Below are 19272 nucleotides of genomic sequence, written 5' to 3'. Positions count from 1 at the left end.
TATTATATAGTAATTAGTTATTTAGTTTTCACTTTAGTAGTTTTATTCTCTGAACTACAGTCACCTGCAATTTCATTAGGAACACATGTGCAATATAATTCAATCCAATACAACAGCTCTGCTATAAATTCTGCTTTCTCTGATACATTTTCAGTTTTTGTGAAATTGTCAAAAAAATGATAATTCTACTTTGTTTATTACTGAGGTTGTACTAAGTGGTGGTGGTGTACTTGGGTGCATTACATTGAATGGTGTTCTTAATATTTTGCCCTCTTCATATATGTTAATGGAGTGGACAAAATATTAGGAACACCTTTCAATATAATGCATCCTAATACACCTCAATCACTCAATAATAAACATAAAGCAGAATTTTCACCTTCTTGTCAAAAAATGTATAAGCTTCATAAATGTAGAATTTATAGCAGAGCTGCTGTATTGGATTAAATTAGATTGCACAGGTTAAACCATTGAGTCTCTTATATAGTTAACTTATTCTCTTAACTTTATTTCATAGTAATTACAAGTTATATAGTATTATACAGTTAAGTAGTGATATTCAGCTTCAGTAGCATCACGTTTCTGTTGAATCTGCCTCACTCTCTCTCTTCAGGACTGCTAAATGAGAAACATCTGAGTGACTTAATATTGATGTTTTGTAACATCAGCTGATAAAACACGCAGCACCGCAGCATTTTACACATGGCGCCGTTAATATCACCTGTTTAGTTGGAGCCGTTCATATACTCGGAGCCGGTTAGCCTGAAACTTGTTACTATAGTAACGTCACAGTTACCTGTCTGAGGATTAACGTTGTTAATGTTGACATCACATGGCGCTGTGTTCATTAGTTTTTCGGGCTCCGCTAATTTTTTCTGAGCAGGTTCTGCCTCAGATGATGTAGATTTATGTTTTATATATATATATATATATATAACTGGTATCAGTTCTTTAAAAGGCTCAGTCATTTCCTGAAACAGCTGGTCACTGTAGTTTATTGTTGTTCCAATAAGAGGAACTAGTGCTTTGTTTGGGGACTATGTTCAGTGTCAGATGAATCCACATTTGGTGCTCTAGTGAGTATTTTTGGCAGCAGGACAGTGTGTTTGGATTGAGCCAAAATAACTACATTACGTGTGTTAGGGCGCACTCACACTAAGGCCAGTTGTTCCGTACCGTGCTGAGGCACGGATGTCCCCCCTCCCCTGTCCCCCGCTGGCCTGCGATCACATTATCCCAACCGTACTGTACTCAAGCACGGTTGCCTCCTACACATTGCGCAAAAACATATAGACAGTTTACTCTCATAAAACATGCACAGCAGCACAGGTGTGTGTTGGCGTGCTGTGTGCCGGTAAAACACAACACAGCCGATCAATTAACACAACGCACTATGATTAAAAAGTGCAAGCTTGTTCTTCTGAGTCATGCCTGTGTAGTATGCAATACTAAATACTTGTGTAAAAAAGACTCTAGTAAAAGCAGACGTCTTGATTCCACTCTTTACTCCAGTAAAAGTAAGACTTAGTTTAATGACTTAGAAATCGCCAAATGACTTTAACGAATTTCGTTAGTTTATATAATGCAGATTTGTAAAATATTACTTTTATGGGGGTCACAGACAATAAACTTACCATTTCATAATTGTGGTAGCAGCCGTGCAGCAGATGTAATGAAGTCCACGCAGCACGCTGGATGCAAACTAATATTAAGCCTTTAGCCTTTTCATTATAATGTCCATGGACATAAATTGAGTTCTTTTGCCCTAATAATGATACAATAATACACAAAAAATGGTTGGATTGGGAACCCATATGCATAATGTCTCCACGTTGCATTGAGTGTTGCTTGTGAAATGACCAGGGCTCAGCTAGTGTTGCCTTTTAAAAATCGTCGATTTCCCGGGATTCCTGGAAAATTGGCTTCTTTTCCCGGGATTTAAAATGTCTTATTTTCAGGAAAAATATTAATCCCTTTTGCGCATGCGTGACCAAGTGTACCGTGCCTAAGCACACCTCTTCCAAGCGTACCGTACCAGGGAAGTGTACCGTACTCAAGCACAGTACACTTGCACTCACACTAGCCAAAATAATTTAGGGGGCAAACGTGCTTGGGCACGGTACGATTGCCTAGTGTGAGTACGCCCTTAATGTCACCCAGTGCAACAGTATGGGTCACTGATGTGTTTTTAATTGTTTTTGGCCAACAATGGAGATCAATGGCACTGAAGAACAAGCTATATGTGTAATCTATTTGGAGGGGTAAACATTTCTTGTGTGGTACCCCAAGGTTCCATCCTGGGCCCCATCCTTTTCTGTCTGCACATGCTTCCATTAGACTTATCTTCCATTTGTAAGTTGTGTCATTGATATTGTCCCTGTGGTCCTCAGGTGTGTACCGGAGCCTGCAGCAATCCTACAACATCAGCTCCCAAGATGTCCTGATGGCCATGGACTACTGTGAAGAATCCCTGCAGGAGATCGACATCACCTCGTTCCTTCAGACCCTCTGCGGACACATCAGGGTCTTCAGAGAGCATGGCGAGCCTCCAGGATGGGGAGGCAATCCAAAAACTTCAAGGAGCCTTGCCACCTTCATCATCGGAGAGGCTGAGGAAGACCTACCTGATGACAGGCCTGCCATGGCCTCCTCGTCCAGGTAGGTCCAACTAGTCATTATGATCAGATTAAAGAGAATGAAAGAGTATAGTGTGTGACAGTGTGAGTATACTCTGTTATTGACAGCATATTAACAGAATAACAGTAGAGAAAACATTATACATTATGTACATTATAACTTATGTACCTGTTTATGTGCATCTTAGCACATGGTAATCAATTGACTGGGGATGTACACACTTAACTGATTTATCTTCATTCATAGTCATGTCAATCAAAGCACAGAAAATGTAATGATAGAAACTGAAACCAATAATTTGGCAGTTATTTGTTTCTTATAATAAGAGATTGTGGAACCAGATCGTATTAAACATTTCCTGTTTAATATTTACTTATATTAACAACTTGCCCAGTGACGATGTGAACTGTGTTTTGCTTGTAGTGACGCACTCAGATAATTATCACTAACTCAAAACTTGACTGTTTGGGTTCACTTCTACTGAAGCAGGCAGCTATTTTTAGTGAAAAAGCTCTGATAACCCAAGTGCACACTACCTGCACAGCATCAAAGTGACAAAGACATAGTGGAGAAGTGAGCAGCTAAAGAACCAGTTATTTTTCTCAGGAGTGGTAGAGACCAAAGCAGTTAACAGGAGAGAACATATTTGGACTAACATTCATCAGGTAAACACAAGCAAGACTCCAAATGAATTATAATGTTGCTCTGTTTCTGTTGGATGTATAAATAGGCAACTGTTTGTTAACATGTCAGCTGTATCCATTTAGAGTTGATTGTAATTATATGATTATAATATGTTAATATGTCAGTCTTTGGGTTTACAGCTTGTTCTACTGCCCCCATGTGGCCAAAAAACATCTTAATGCTACTTTAAAAGGCAGAAATTCCATGACTGCATCTGATGTGTGATTTCTTTCCATACACTAATATAATCACAGTGAATGAGTTTTACAGGCAGCAGTCATTTATACATTTCTGCCACTTTCCTCTCATGTTCACTTTTCTTTATTTACTGTATGTTGTGACATATCTGACAACAGTATTGATATGGAAGATACCAGTGAAGCTGAATCTAGAGGGAAGTCCTCTGTTCCTACATCCCCACTGGTCCTGGATGAGTGCAAGACTGCTAAGATCCCAGAGTTCCCTCTGACACTGCTCAGAACACAGCCCAAGTGTGAAGTATATCCTGACGTGCACAAAATAATCCAGGTATTGTATCTGAGTCTCACAGTAAAAATGGTTGTGTTGTGTTATATAACTTTGCTCTTCATCTCAAGGCACTTTACACATAGAGCAGGTTCTAAACCATACTCTTCATTAGTAAGTACATGAGCCAATATTTACAAGGTGAAGCTGATCATGACATTTATTCAACAGGATAAATTCATGGAGATTGTGTCTCAGTATTTCAAAACTGTGCCCTCCAATCCACATTACTTCTTCTACTGCCCACCGTCATCCAAGAGAGAGGTGAGTTGACAAAATTGTTCTCATTTTCCACTGTTGTGGCAACTTTGACTTTCATTCTTAACTTAAATATTTCGGTATCTCAGAAATGATATACAGAAAAAGGGAATCTTCTAGTAATAGCACTGTGTGGGGAAAAATAAAGTCATTTGGCAAGAAATAACATGCTAGAGTTTGTATTTCTTCAACCAAATAATCATCTGGAAAAATGTGCAATGATAAAATATAGGAGGGTAGAAACAACCCAGAGTGATGATCAAGAGCAAGCAAAGAGATAAATGACTGTTGTCTTGTTGTAGTTAGGGGGGTTTACTCATACGGAAAACCATCAGAGCAGTCGGCTACAGCAACTGAAGAGAAACCATGCTCATGTGTTCATTAGATATTTGTCCTGTGGTTTTTCTCTGAAGGAGGACTCAGAGGATGGTGAGATGGAGAGGAGACAAAGTGAGGAGCTGGTGTCAGAAGCTGAGCCAGCTACTGAAGACGGTGAGTTTAAATTAATATATATATATATATATATTTTTAAACATTTCAAAATTGTGCATCCACATTGTACATATTACCATGCATTTCAGTTGGTTGAAATGCTGATGCAAAGTCCGAATTATTCAGCAAATTGGTTCATGGAGCAGCCACAAACTTAACTGAGTATACGGTCTTATATCAGTGATTTTATTAATTACATCGAACATTGGAGAAAGAGAAGTGTGGAGCAGATTTCAGATAACTCATTCGACTTAACATCAAGTTATGTTAACAGTTCAAATAAAGCCAGGTTAGGTAGGTTTGGTCATGTTAAGTTTATGTAGTTTAGGAACACAGTTAAAATGCCAGTTATGGTCATGGTAAATTAGATTCATTTAGGTTAAAAGGTTAAGTTTATTCAAATTAGGTTAGTTAAAGTCAACTTAAGTTCGGTTAAGTTACGAGTTAAGGTAAGTTAGGTTAGCTTTATTCAGGTTAAATATCTGGTTAAGTTAAATTGAGTCAGACTAATATAAACTTAAATGTTTTGATAGTTCATCTACAGGTAATATTAAGTAAGGTTAGGTTAAATTAAGCCAGGTTAAGTTAAGTTCAGTCAAGCTAAGAACTAAGATTTAAACTAAGATAGGTTAATTAAATTCAGGTTAGGTTATGTTAAAAAAAAGTTAAGGTAAGTCCGGTTAGGTTTGTTAAGGTTAAGTAGCCAGTTAAGTTAGGTTAGGTTAGGTAAGTAAGTCAGGTTAAAGCTGCTATAATCAAAATATTTCAATTTTAAATCCATGTATGCTGGATGTTTAAAGAGGCAGCTGTTGCCTGATGTATTCACTACATCAACGTTATAAGGTATTAACATGTGTTTACAGCTTGTTAAGCTTGTATCCATGAGTGGCCAAAAAAAAATCAATTTTTCAAGTCAGGTTAGATTATTTTAAAGTTAGCTGGCCTGTCCTGATTTGTGAAATACTCCTCAGATGACCCATAGTTGAGAGACACTTCCACTCATTTGGTAATATGATAAGGAGCTGCTTATTTCTTTGTATGTAGAACATGTGTCAGGGTGCTGCATCATGACGGAGAGCGACACTGATTTGGTGGTGGAGTATGAGGAACATCCAGGCACCAGGTCTCAGGGGGAAGGGGAAGATCAGTCCCTGTCAGACTCCAACACTGTCAACCAGGACCAGGACTCTTTCAGCATCCTGGACGGAGACTCCCTGCTGGAGCAGGAAGGTCCACAGCTGGACATGCCACCCCTCTTTGTTCATGTCACTTGTTCTGTCAATATGAAAAGCTGCCATGGCTCCATGCCCATACAAACACTGCCTACTTGCCTTGGTGGGTACAGCCTTTGTGGTTAAGAACCTAAATATTACAAGTGAAGAATTGTTAATAGCCCTTTGTGCACAATTTGACAAATGAAACTGCTAAATATAATAAAACATAGCTGTATTCCCAACTTTTCAGTTCCCATCTTATCTCTATGGAAATTAGTATTCCTTTGACACTTTTCCCCCCGAAACTGTGACATTCTAATTTTAATATTTTAATTTCAGGTGAGATTATTTCCTGCCTGGAGAACGCTGAGACCTTACAGGCTGTGGATCTGAACGAGCTCTCAGTTACATTAGATATTTTTGTCCTCACATTACCTCTGGAGATTGAAGTCATGGCTGATTTCCATCACAACAGGTGAGTAAAAGTGAGCAGAGAGACACAGCCTAGCTGATTTTCATGTAAAGAGGACTTGTTAGACATCACACCTTTGTTGATCTTGTAAAAAATCTTATTGCTTAATTTACATAGTACTTTCTTAAAGGGGACATTTTTGCAGCCAATAACGTAATGATAACTGATAACATAATAATAACGGCTGATAAGGTAATAATTTTGCGTGTTTTTTAATATAATAAAGCTGATAATGCAATAACAAAATAACATTTCTGAACCAATAACCAATTATTATGTTTTGGTGGTTAATACGTCGTCAGCTGCAGTTATTACATTTGTAAAGGATTTTTTTAATCTAGCCAATAACTCAATAACTTATTATGCTAATGGAAAAAAGTTATTACCTTGTTAGTTCAGAAATGTTATTACGTTATTGGCACAGTATTACTTTATTAACATTATTACATTATAAAACAGGCAAATTATAAAATGATTAGCCGTATTACGGTAGTGGCTGCTACAGAGATATTCTGCACATTTCCTGGTATGTATATTCTGGGGCTCTACTGGAATATCTTTCCATGATTTAAAAAGAGTTAAAATCATTTTTTTCATATACTGGCCCTTTATGCAGCCCCCCAGTTCAGCCTCTGTCTGAAACAGGCCTTTTTAGTTCCTGTCTCTTTAAGCCCCCCCTTCAGATGTGCCCACTCTGTTCTGATTGGTTAGCTGGAAGTTGTGTGCACATCAGCTAGTTGGCTAGGTAAAAAAAAACATAAGAAACAAACCATTTAGAGCATATTAAAGCCCTGAATTACAACTTGCAGGCAGCAGTTTTACATATGTTCACCTTATATTTTGTAACTTTGAGCATGTTGAAGGTATCCAACATCATAACAATGTAAATAACAAAAAACACACAAAGCATGATATGTCTCCTTTATTGATTTGCAGTTTTCTGTTTAAATGACAATCATGCGAAATGATGTGAATATATATTATGTGCTATGTTGATACTGCATGTGGCACAGCAACAACAGTTCGCTCTCTATAATGTGTCTGAATAAAGAAATCACAGTATGACAGTATCACCTCACTTCTCCTCTCTGTGTATAGGTACACATCAGAGAGCAGCGTGTCTCTGAATCGTTCCCCAGGACAGCCCTCCTCTTACAGGTCTGATGAGGAGATGATGGCAGTGTTGGACAGTCTGAGGGGAGGTGGTGTGGACGGGTGAGTTTGTTTGTTCTACAGGACAATATGAAGTTGAACATTATCTGATTTTCTCAAATTCTGTTGGTTAACATATTAAGTTCTGGTACTTGATGTCTTCCATCAGGGTTTCTGGTGAACCCTTGTCCAAACTACCACTTCCTCACAAGTTAGCAATTCTGGCCACAATGGACGAGGTGAGTCAATGCATATCTGCAATGAAACACTGCAGCCTCTAGAGGGTGCTAGTGAGCTTTAAACATTTACTCTGCGAAACTGACTCGCGTGTTGTGACAGCTGCTGGGCACACACAACAGTGATGAGCTTTTCTTGGTTTTGTTCTATTTCTCTATGTGTGTGTGTGTGTGTTTGTGTGTCTTAGATCCGCTGGCTGCTGGAGGATGAGATTGTTTCTGCCCTGCGCCACTCTCGGGTCATCAGCTCGGCCACACTGCTCAAAGTAGCAGAGCATGTTTTGCGCTCCAGCGGTCGGCCGCACTGTCACTGTGAAGATGTCCCACTGCAGTTTGTCTTCGGGCCCGAGCAGTCTCTGGAAAAATTCAAAGAGGCGAGGACACACACACACACACACACACACACACACACACACACACACACACACACACACACACACACACACACACACACACACACACACACAAACACACACACACAAACACACATTACTCCAGGAATGTTCTCATTAAAACTGGGAATGAAGCAAAGATGTTTTTTTATGTTTTTTGTTCAGTGATCATTCTAAGTTTCTTTTGATGATCTTTTAATGGATACACCAAAACTACTATTTCACTGTCAATACTCATTCAAACTTTCATACAGTTTTTATTGCCTAGTGTAAAATCTCACATAGTACTTACTTGCCTCAAATACAGAGAGCACTTTTAAAACATTACCATTATATCCATCATATCCTCAGAAGTTACAAAATACAATATTTCATCTTAAGATCACATTTTTGTACATTTTGTACACTCAATATGTTTTTTAGCTGTCCTTTATTGGTCAGACAGTATTATTTCATTTAAATAATGAATAAATTATTGTTATTGTTTTTTACAGGACAAATTATGTCCATCTTGTGTAACTGAATGATCTTTAACAACTTATTTTTTGGATCTTTTAACTTGATCTCATAGTCTTCTAGCAAATGTAGATGTTTTAAGTATTGTCATATAACCTTTGCTACTTATCTTTACGTTTCTCTCTAGTTCTCGTCTGTATTAAAGCAAACGTAGTCGTATTAATACTTTTGGGATACTGTCTGATTCTCCAGGAGTTCCGCAGGATGGCGTTCTCCGGCTACGTGCTGAACGGAGAACAGGATGGTTTCTACTACATGTCTTTGAGCAGACTGCACCCTCAGAGGATCCACGCTACCAAGAGGCTGTCAGAGAGCACCGCCGCAGACCCCCAACGACACATCAACCCTTGCAGTGATGGAGTACAGGTGGAGGAAGCTGTGCTGGAGACTGAAGCAGAGACTCAGCCCACAAAGGCAGAGGGAGAGGTTAGACATTTAATCTATCTATAAATGACAGGAAGGTCTGTCATCTAATTCAGAAGGTTTTTATTTTTTTCCCAAGCTTTGGCATGTGCTTTGAATGGATCACTGTAAAGCCAATCCAAGTAAAGGATGACACATTATCACTTAGATAATGGTGATGGTCTAAACCAGGGGTCAGCAATCAGGTCCAGTTTTTTTCTGCACTTAACAGCTTAGTATGTTTATAACATGTTATATTTGTTTCTTCTTTTAATTCCATTCAAGAATAACTTTTATTTATAAAAGAGTATTAGGGTTGTACTTGAGGGCAGATGTCATAATTCGCATCAATAAATGAGAGCTAAACAGCGACTTATGTTAATGCTTGTATGACAAAAAAAATGACATAAAGATGAACATACATGAGAGTAGAGCTGATATCCACACACAGACAATGATCTGATAATTCAAGTTGTGTTACTGACACAAATCTGTTCCATTCAGAAAGGCCACATTATGGGGTATACATGTGTTATAGAGTTTCTAACATGTTACAAGGTCATATTATTGGGATTTACTTGAGTCAGGTAAAAAAAAAATTAAACACACTTTTAATTTTTTTTATTGGAGGGCCACAATTTGCCTTACACTGGCCTAAACAGTAACCCGTCTTTCCCCCTGAAGGTTTATGCAGGTCTTTATGAATAATACATTGGATTTAGTTTTAGCATTAGAAGGCATTAACATGCATCAGTGTCATTCACAGTGCTCTTGAATATCTCCTCTTCCCTGCTGTAGACAGTAATGTTAGTTATAACTCTCTTTTATATGTGGTTGTGGGTTTTAAATCTATGAACTCTATAAACAGACCTGTAGCACTGTCACTACTGCTAAATACAGCAGCTTGAAATCTCATCCTCTCATAATAGACAGATTTTGATTTGATCAAAAACTAATATTAACTTTTTTGGTTAATCCATCCATTTTCTGAAGAAATGTGATATCTAAATAACTGTAGGCCATTTCATCCCTGCTGCTTTTCCATCATTCCATCATACTTTTGACAGTGTGATGCTGAAACAGGTATTAACTTGCTCTCCATTTGGTATTAAAAAGTCCTAAATTGAACTTGGTGAACGCGGTGATTGGTTATAGCAAAACAAAATCATCAACTTTCGCAACAGGAAATGTGCTCACATGAACACAATAACAGATTAAATGAATGAAGTTTGTTTTTTGCATAGTTTTTTTTTTCTTTATAACCAGAATCTAATGATCATTTTTATTCATAATCTGCATCATATATTATTAACAGTGTGTCCAGTCCAGTGATTTTGTTTATTTAATAGTTTGTTGATGCAATTTCCAATTGAAACCTGTTCCTGTGTAAAATTTGAAACTGTGTCTAGCTACAGGCTGAGGAGAGGTCCATCAGTGTTGTCGCTGACACCCCCACTGACGCGCCCACGGAGCTCAGCGAGCCAATCAGAGCCATGAGGCCTGAGGCAGAAGACAGCGGCTCCCAGAGCTCAGTCAGCATGGTGGGAGTAACAACACAGCCCAGCACTCCCCAGGTCCAGACAGAGCGCAGCACAGAGCTCAGCTCACCCCCCAAGACCCCGTCCAGCGTCAGCCTGGCTGAGTCCATGCAGTCAGCCAGTCACAGTGAGTCTGACACACACACACACACACACACACACACACACACACACACACACACACACACACACACACACACACACACACACACACACACACACACACAGGCTGTAAGAACTTTGAAAGGCTTGCTGTAATGTAGCTGCTTCTCTTAGAACGTGTTAAAGCCTGGCAGTAGCGTTCTGTATTAGTTGCAGTCTTTGGACATTTCGCCGGCTTAGACTCAAAATGAATGTAGTTTCAGTATTCATAATGTCAAAGCTCTCTGGGAGCAGCTTCTCAATTGTGAGGATTTGCTGCTTTTCTGCCTATATGTTACTGCTGATTGAATATTTATGGGGTTTGGACTGTCGGCTGAACAAACCAAACTATTTAAAGACGTCATTTTGGCCTCTGACAAACTGAAATGATCATAAAAAATAAAATAATATATATTCATTGTAATTCATATGCATTCATTTGTGTTATAATAAATTAGAAAGGCAATATTATTGTCTTTGTCACTTCCTGTTTAGTCTACAGTGTTGCTTCCTTCCTTCAGCTAATGTCCATCTCTCCCACTTTTTCTCCATTTGGGTTCCTTGCAGTCTCACAGCATGTGTCAGTTTCTCTCTTTGATATTTTCTTATGTCTCGTCATCATCCCACACTCTCTGTCTGGTCATTTTAAATTAAGAAAATAGCACGTTTAAGCAGAAGGTCCAGAGAAAGAGGATGAAGTATTGAAGTTGTCATAGCCAAAGTAGAGGAGGTGAGTGTTTGGCTGCCAGCTTATATCAGAGAATTATGTTGACTCCTGGCTTTTTATGGAGAGCTTAATGTCACTTTACTTTTAGTGATGCTCCCACCTCCACCACAACAAATCCATACAGGAAAGCACTTCTTACCTCTTTAAAAGACCCCACAGTTCCTATTATTATAACAGCATTTATAAATATTAATATTAATATCATATAATAATAATAAATCCAGCAGTAAAAATAATATGTTTAATAGTAATTATTAAACATATTACTGCACAATGAATTACATGTAGCTTGTTTGTATGTTGGGACCGAACACAAGAGGAAGGTTCTATGTTTCATTTTTAAATATGCATCATTTGTTTCCCATTATAAACCTATAAAGATGTAGATGAAGTCTTTAGAAGTAACAAAAAAATGTAAAAAATCCAGGATCTCTTCAGGCAAGTGGCTCCACAGTGTAGGAGCCCTGATACCTTGCCTGTAGTAAGTACTATTCTGTATCATTCCTATTGATATTGTTAATTAGCATTATGCATCTCTAACGTGATGAGTGGCACTTGTCATGGCACTGACAGATTTCCACCTCCTGCTCTCTCCTCAGCCCATGTTTAACACTGATGTGTAGTTTTCTCAGGACAGGCAAAAAGAAAGTGTGTGTGTGTGTGTGTGTGTGTGTGTGTGTGTGTGTGTGTGTGTGTGTGTGTGTGTGTGTGTGTGTGTGTGTGTGTGTGATCCTGCAGAGCTTTACAATCTTTCAAGCTTTGATTTGTGACAGTGATCATGCTGAGACTGGAACTTCTGACTGAAATGTCAATGTGTCTTTCTTCAGGCTGTAGCAAGCTCAGGCCCAGTCGAGTACAGAGTGTCGTCTCCAGCCAAGGCAGCCTGGACTCAGACATGCAGGGTAAGTGCTGCACTAAAGTAACAAGTTTCTTCCTTTTATTTAAAACATAATACAGACTTACAGTATGAAAGCTACCTAAACAATGCAAGTTTACTTTAACATTGATAGAAATTCTGCTCTGAAGTGTGAAGTTTTCACAGTTTAACAGCTTGATCCAACTGGACACACTGCAACGCATTTCTGAAGTGTCTCAGAAGAGGCTCTCTGCTAGACTCCGCTATGCTAAATATACACTCCTGGTTCCAATGTAGTCAATCTCACCAGGATAAACAGCTCCATCTTGTGGGCCGAATTTAAAAGCACTCTCCCCTAGATTTTAATGTAACAAGTGTAGTTGTTGTCGACTTGATAACTTGAGTACTTCATCTGGTTCCAACTCCAATTTCACCAACTTCCACCTGGGAGGGATAGAGGCGGAAGGGGCAAAATGAGACTGAAAACATTGTGACAGTATAGCAAGTTGCAGGATTGTATATTAAAATAATAATAACTTTATTTGTTTAGCAGCTTTCATACAATAAATGTTGTAAGGCTCAAAGTGCCTTACAACAAAAAGAAATTACATGCAATGTTAAAAAAAAATAAAAACCTTAATGTAATAATAGATGGAATATATGAATAAAAATAGTATATAGTAAAAGTAGTTAAAAATATAATAATAATTAAGTAAAAATACAACTATTAAAAGAACTTGTTAAAAGCTGAAGTGAAGAGATACATTTTTAGCTTTCTCTTAAATATATTTAGTGAACTGGTATCTAGATGATTCATTACATCTAATGATTTCAACATACATGTTGTAAATGGTATTAGTCCAATCCAAATCTGACATGAATATAGATGGGGCAATGTGCAGTTAATCCATCGTTTATATTAATGACCATGAACAGTAAGAGGCAACAGCTGGAATTGGAAAAGTGACTGCAATCCTGATAAACACAAAGCTCAGACTGTAGAATATACAACTGTATCATCTTCATAGCATGTGATTGTGTTTGGAGTGCTTCAGGATCAGCACTACACACTCTACTTTACAGCTGGTCCTTCTTTTTTGGTTGATGATTATTACATCGTTCACACAAGACACCACTGATTGTATTGCTTGATACTCTAATAATCACAAGCTTTACTAACATCGATACATCTGGCCGCAGATAAGAAACTGCTGTTCTTTTATGTCTATTACCAAGATCACAATGATTATCAGCATGGTTCTATTCATGTTATGACACTGTTTTTTGTTATTCTTCCCTCTGTGTGTTTAAAGGTTATGATGGCGGCAGCAGTGACTCTGAATGTGAAAGCCCCACCATGGATGAGCAGGAGTGTCAGTCCCCACTGATGCCAGACTTCTGGTTGATTATTAAGATCCACCAGGACAGAGTGAAGGTCTACTCCCATTCTAGGTCAGACAAGCTCCAGGATTGATTTCCAGTTTTCTAGTCATAACAAATTACCAGTCATTATTCATTTAAAAAAAAAAAGTTGTGATAGACATCTTTTCCTTGCTGAGTGTGTGCAGGAAGCTTCATTTATAATTCCACCATTTCAGCAGAGTTCCTAGGACCTGTCCTCGAAAGCTTGATGTTTAAATGTACAAATTGGATTTTGTTCATTTAAAATTTGCATTACTTTTTTTTTTTGCAGGAGTTTCACAGAAGGAAAAGAGGTGAGTGCTGAGGAGTTGGAACAGAAGGAGGAAGAGCAGGAGCTGCCTGAATACATACAACTACATCAGATGGTTGTCAGAAAGATCGGGGAAATCTGCAGAATTGTCAATCAGGTAAATTCTGCAGCTCTCAACAAACCAAAAACCACTTTATTACCAAAAGGTTAGAACATTGTATAAAGGAAGAGGTGAACATTAAAATAGACATGAGGAAATAATGGGAAAACTTGACTTTGATATCGTATAAATGCATCCATATATCAGCATTATTGCGTATACTTTATGCTTAGGCGATGCTGGCTGCTCATTGTATGTGTGTGTTTGTGTACTGTGTAGCGTATGCTGCTGCAGGACCTGCATGACAGCCATGTGTGTAACTCTCTGCTGGTGGCTGAGAGCGAGGAAGACATCTGGAAGAACGAGTCTCTGTACAGGCAGAAGCTCAACACCTCCGATGGTAAATCTCCAAAGACATACACACCACACTTCACCCAAGTTATAAACAAACACTCAGCAGCAGAGAGATTTAGTCGAATGGAATATTTGCCTCCTCTTCATTTTGTTTTCATTTGTTCTGGACCACACAGATTACAACACAGAGGAGAGCTACCAGGCCAGAGACTACCTGGCAGCCACCATGCAGTTCATCCCAGGGCATTTTGCCTGTGATGTGGTGTGGAGCACAATCATCCACATTCACCCACGCCTCAAGATGGGACCCAACATGGGGGTGTCCAGAGGTGAGTGGCTAACCTAACAGCTTGGTTTTATATTTAAAAAAAACATGTTTTACATCCAAGCAGACACCCACAATGACAGAAGGGAGATTTACAAAGAATTACAAATACTCTGCATATTTCTCACCCTGTTTTTATCTTTAGTTTATTCAAAAGAAGTAATTCAATACATAGATACATTTTTAAAAGGAGAAGACACGAGATGTTATTACTGCATCCATTGTTACAGCACTATGGCACACACACAAAAATGGAATGTAAACATCATTTTGAAGGTATCTCATCTCACCTGTCAGATTTATGGAGCCCAGGAGGTGTGAGGGATAAATTAAAAAAAGTATTTTGCACAATTCAGTAATTCAGGCTCTTGTCTAATATTTTGTACACACAAATCCATTCCCTCATTTCAATATTTTTTGTTGTAGTATATTTTTCATGTTAAGGGAATCAAACACATTTGTGGTGCTGCATTCAGTCAGCAGGAAGTGTGAAGAAAACTGTAAAGTTGGGTTCAGGGTTTCCAACCTGTCTCTAACAGTGAGAAGGCCACACTTTGATAACAAATATCCACTAGCTGCAGGGGTTAATTAGGCTGCCACTACACATAGGAAAGTCGGGGTGTTTATTCCACATTCCAGCTCAGTGATTGGTCCATGCTCATTACAGAGAAGGTAATTGTCACCATTTGTGTGGCTTTAGTTGGAAGTTAGTTAGTTAGTTTGAGTTGGAAACCCTAAATGTTGGAATAAATGTCTTCTTTAAACTTCTGTGAGACTGAATGTACAGAGGGGGGGGGGGGGGGGGGGGGGGGGGGGGGGGGGGGGGGAGGGGGGGGGTATTACTGCTGGTGTTGGGTGTCATTATGTACTTAAGACATAAGGAAACACAGAAATAACTAACATTACACTGCTGCAGTTGACAAAATAACATTTTAAACAAAAAAATCAACTATAAAACTATAACCTAGGAATGCTGGTACTACATATTATTCATTCTGTCACACTGAAATGTTGGGTCTATTTAAATGAAATTAAATGAAACCTGCACTATGTGTAAAGTGCCTTGAGATGATTTGTTGTTATTTGGCGCTATATAAATAAAGATTGATTGATTGATTGTGAGTGTAAAACAACATGTGGAAAACATGAAAGGGTCTGAAAGGTTCCCATATACAGTGTATTATTATTAAATGTAGTCCGTATGCAGTGCAAATGCTTAGCTGTAGACATGTCTCACATATTTGCATCCTCAGCTGACAGGCTGTGCAGCAACAGAGACTCCCAAGGTTATGTGAATAATTAATACCAATGTAGTAACTGAAGTGTATCTACCACATTACATCATCCATTTCAGAAGCCTTCCTAAGAAATATATTTTAATAGGAAATGATCAAGAAACTACAGGACTAAAGTGACATAAGTGTCACCAAAAAAGAATGACATAAAGCAGAGATGTGTGGTGTATGAACCAGGGGTGCATGGCACTTCACTCTAAATGTCTGTTGTTTAGTGGACAGTATTCACGAGCGTGGTTGCACTCTGCAGCCTAGTGTGCAATTGCATTAAGCTTTGCAAAGCTTTTACCATGATTATAGGCTCATTATAGACATCATTTCAGAGCAGCTTTTAGCTACAGTGCTCATGTTGTCCACAGTCACATCAATTAATTATATTTTTGTTGGTGTGTGTTCTGTAGCAATCCAGGCCCTGCGCTCTGTGCTCAACTCTTTCTGCGTGGTCAACAGGAAGAACATGTTTGTCTACCAGGAGCGGACGACTAAATCAGTTTTCTACCTCAGGTTAGACTTTCTCTTTCATCATTCTACAATCTTGGTGTCCTCACCTGGAGGTGTAAACTTTGGGGAGATCTTTCCATCAGTCCACTCCAGGAAAAATCCACCCACAGATGTTCTTAAGGCGACAATATTGTAGAAAGGAAATCAGATTTGCTGGAAATTGAACTGATGTCAAACACAGCATTGCAAGTAAACATCATTTTATGTGATCTTCCATATCACATTGTTACCTGTGAGATTGGAGAAGTCCCTCCCTGAAGTATATCCTCACAGTCCACAAATCATTTTGCGACTACAACAAGGCTGGGTTTAAAAATGATTCATCTCTTTAGAGAGCAGAGGAAAGAGCAAAGAAAGAATATTAACTGTGTTTAACCAAAACTAATCAAGCTACACTGTTAATCACTTTTTATGTGATGTATACTGGTTGCTTTGTTGTCATAAAGCAACATTACCAGTTTAACCAGGCTAACTTCAGTAAATCAAGCTTCTTTTAAGGAAATTCAGTTTGATAAATAAATGATAACAAGCACAGTGCTGCAGTAAGCTGAGCCAACAGACGAGGTCAATGGTGTGAGTGAGTTAGGACTCACTCTTAATACTCCTTAAATCAGGCTTGTGTTAGTCTGATCATATTAGCCGTGAGTTGGCTTTATGGAACAGTTTAGTCCTGGTTCAGTTTGTGAGCCATTCTTTACATATTAAAGTCACACTGAAATCAACATTGAGGGTACATACAGAGGTTTGGATTTCTCAAAATTAGCAGGAGGACTTAGATTTCATGATTTTGATTATTTTTTATTTTTTTAAATAATTTTTGACACATATTTAGTACATAACAAGAGATAAATGAATAATTGACAAAGGACCAGAACTTTGGAAAGCCATTTTTTTTCAATTTAGCTTTGGGGCAGTGAACCAAACAGCTGGACAATCTGTACACTGCAGCCATCAAAGCTCACATGAGACTGTTCTTTGTCACAATTTGACCATTTTTCTTTCAGCTGACACACAACATGACACAATGCATTTATTAGCTTGTAAGATACCATTAATCTTTGGTGTTGAGTTTTCAGGTATTAATTACTGTCTAAGTAGGGCTGGGCAATATATATCTATATTATATTGATATTGTGATATGAAACTAGATAAGGTTCTAGATTTGAGATATTGTTATATTGTAGTATGATGTAATTGTTGCATTTTCCTGGTTTTAAAGGCTTCATTACTGAACAGAAATATTTCTTGGAATCATTAGTATATCAGTCAGAACGCCTTTTAAGGTAGAATGGACAGAAAACACTGCTGACAGAGAAGAAATATAAGAAGGAAGAGAATATTAACAATGGAGCTCACTTGATATAAATTGCATAGGATGTATTTGTTCCAGAAGTTTCATAGTACATACTAGAGTCCAACTGATAATGGACTTTTGGGGCTGATGCCGATACCGATAGTAGGAAATTTAAAAAAAATGGGATATCGATATATTGGCCTGATAATGTTATATGTACAGAATATATACATAAACACAAGATATGTAATGGAAGCATGATATTTTATAGATTAAGAATAAACTTAATATGTATAAAATGACATCAGTGCAGTGAAACAGTAAATTTCACTATAAATTTATATTAAACTTGAATTAGATAAAAGCACATATTGGACAGCATAAACATCGATACTGATATATCTGTGATAGGCCAATATCGGCCGATAATATCGGTTGAGCGATATATCTGTCACAATGACATTCACTTCCTTACCTGTTCCTTGTGTTCTTTACAGACTTTGTGAAACGTCACTGACAGGGAAGTACTCTGACATGGATGGAAACCTCCACGTGACTCGCTCCATTGCACTCACCAGAAGTCAAGAGCCCATTTCTTCTGAGGACCTCATGGTAAATGAACAAATGCAGAGTACATCAGTGTTTTGATATTAACTTCCAGAAGAAAACAACCAAAACACTGAGAGGACTTGAATCTTGGTTTGGTCTTACTCTTAAAGACTTGACATTTGACTTGAAATTGGACTTAAAGACTTGGAAATACGATTTGGACTTGCCCTTAAAAATTTCAATATGACTTAGAGTTGCCTAAAAGACTTGAGACTTGACTTCATGAGGACCTTACTGCTGACACTGGTTAAGAAAGCAGGTTTTTAGGGCCTTATTTCTTTAGCATAAATAAACTTTGAGAGGCTGTGTGTAGCCAAAGGTACAGAGGATTCACAGGAACGATAGATAGGTGGAATGTATTTTTCCAATGACTGTAATTGTAGCCCTTGTGCTTCTCTGCAGCTTATTTGATGTGGAGATAAAACTGGCCTGCCTGTTACTGTATAGTGTTGATAAGGCAGGAAAGCATTGCATTTTCACCTGCATCCCTCTTAGATTCATTCTAGCAGGGGGGTTGAGGGTTTTGCCAGCACTCACACACAACAACAGAGATCATTTCCACCATACTCTATATAATTCCAGGCCATCGTTTGACTGTGGTTATTGTAGAAAGAAGTAGCGCTGTCTGCCAATACTGTTAAATTTAATTTTCCTAATTTTTGTTGTTAACAGATGTTGAAATGTCAGATATTACAGATATATACAGATATTGTTTCCTTGCTCTTCTTGACTTCAGTGAAGTAGACCAGTCCACTAGTGAATAAGCAGGAGTAGGTCGGGAAAAGGTTTTTTTTTTATGTACTTGCTATAATGTATGAATCCATCAGTGGGTGAGATGTGAAAGCCTTTTAAAAAAAACATTTTTTTTTAACAAATGCTC

General features: G+C 38.2%; 1 protein-coding gene across 1 annotated transcript in view; it reads left to right on the top strand.

Moving 5' to 3' along the window:
* szt2 (SZT2 subunit of KICSTOR complex) overlaps window positions 1–19272 on the top strand; it is a 106680-nt gene that overhangs the window by 23368 nt on the left and 64040 nt on the right. Inside the window, exons 29-46 of the mRNA XM_062423812.1 lie at window positions 2391–2658; window positions 3678–3849; window positions 4018–4110; window positions 4518–4596; window positions 5641–5931; window positions 6150–6285; window positions 7381–7497; window positions 7604–7673; window positions 7859–8044; window positions 8771–9004; window positions 10390–10645; window positions 12214–12288; window positions 13556–13694; window positions 13936–14071; window positions 14294–14414; window positions 14545–14697; window positions 16390–16492; window positions 18281–18395. Of these exons, the coding sequence (XP_062279796.1) occupies window positions 2391–2658; window positions 3678–3849; window positions 4018–4110; window positions 4518–4596; window positions 5641–5931; window positions 6150–6285; window positions 7381–7497; window positions 7604–7673; window positions 7859–8044; window positions 8771–9004; window positions 10390–10645; window positions 12214–12288; window positions 13556–13694; window positions 13936–14071; window positions 14294–14414; window positions 14545–14697; window positions 16390–16492; window positions 18281–18395 (2744 nt within the window). The remainder of the gene's footprint in view (window positions 1–2390; window positions 2659–3677; window positions 3850–4017; window positions 4111–4517; window positions 4597–5640; window positions 5932–6149; window positions 6286–7380; window positions 7498–7603; window positions 7674–7858; window positions 8045–8770; window positions 9005–10389; window positions 10646–12213; window positions 12289–13555; window positions 13695–13935; window positions 14072–14293; window positions 14415–14544; window positions 14698–16389; window positions 16493–18280; window positions 18396–19272) is intronic.

This window comes from Scomber scombrus, chromosome 8 (genome assembly GCF_963691925.1).
Source record: "Scomber scombrus chromosome 8, fScoSco1.1, whole genome shotgun sequence".
NCBI classification, from domain to species: Eukaryota; Metazoa; Chordata; class Actinopteri; order Scombriformes; family Scombridae; genus Scomber; species Scomber scombrus.
This window is presented reverse-complemented; position numbering and strand designations above follow the sequence as displayed.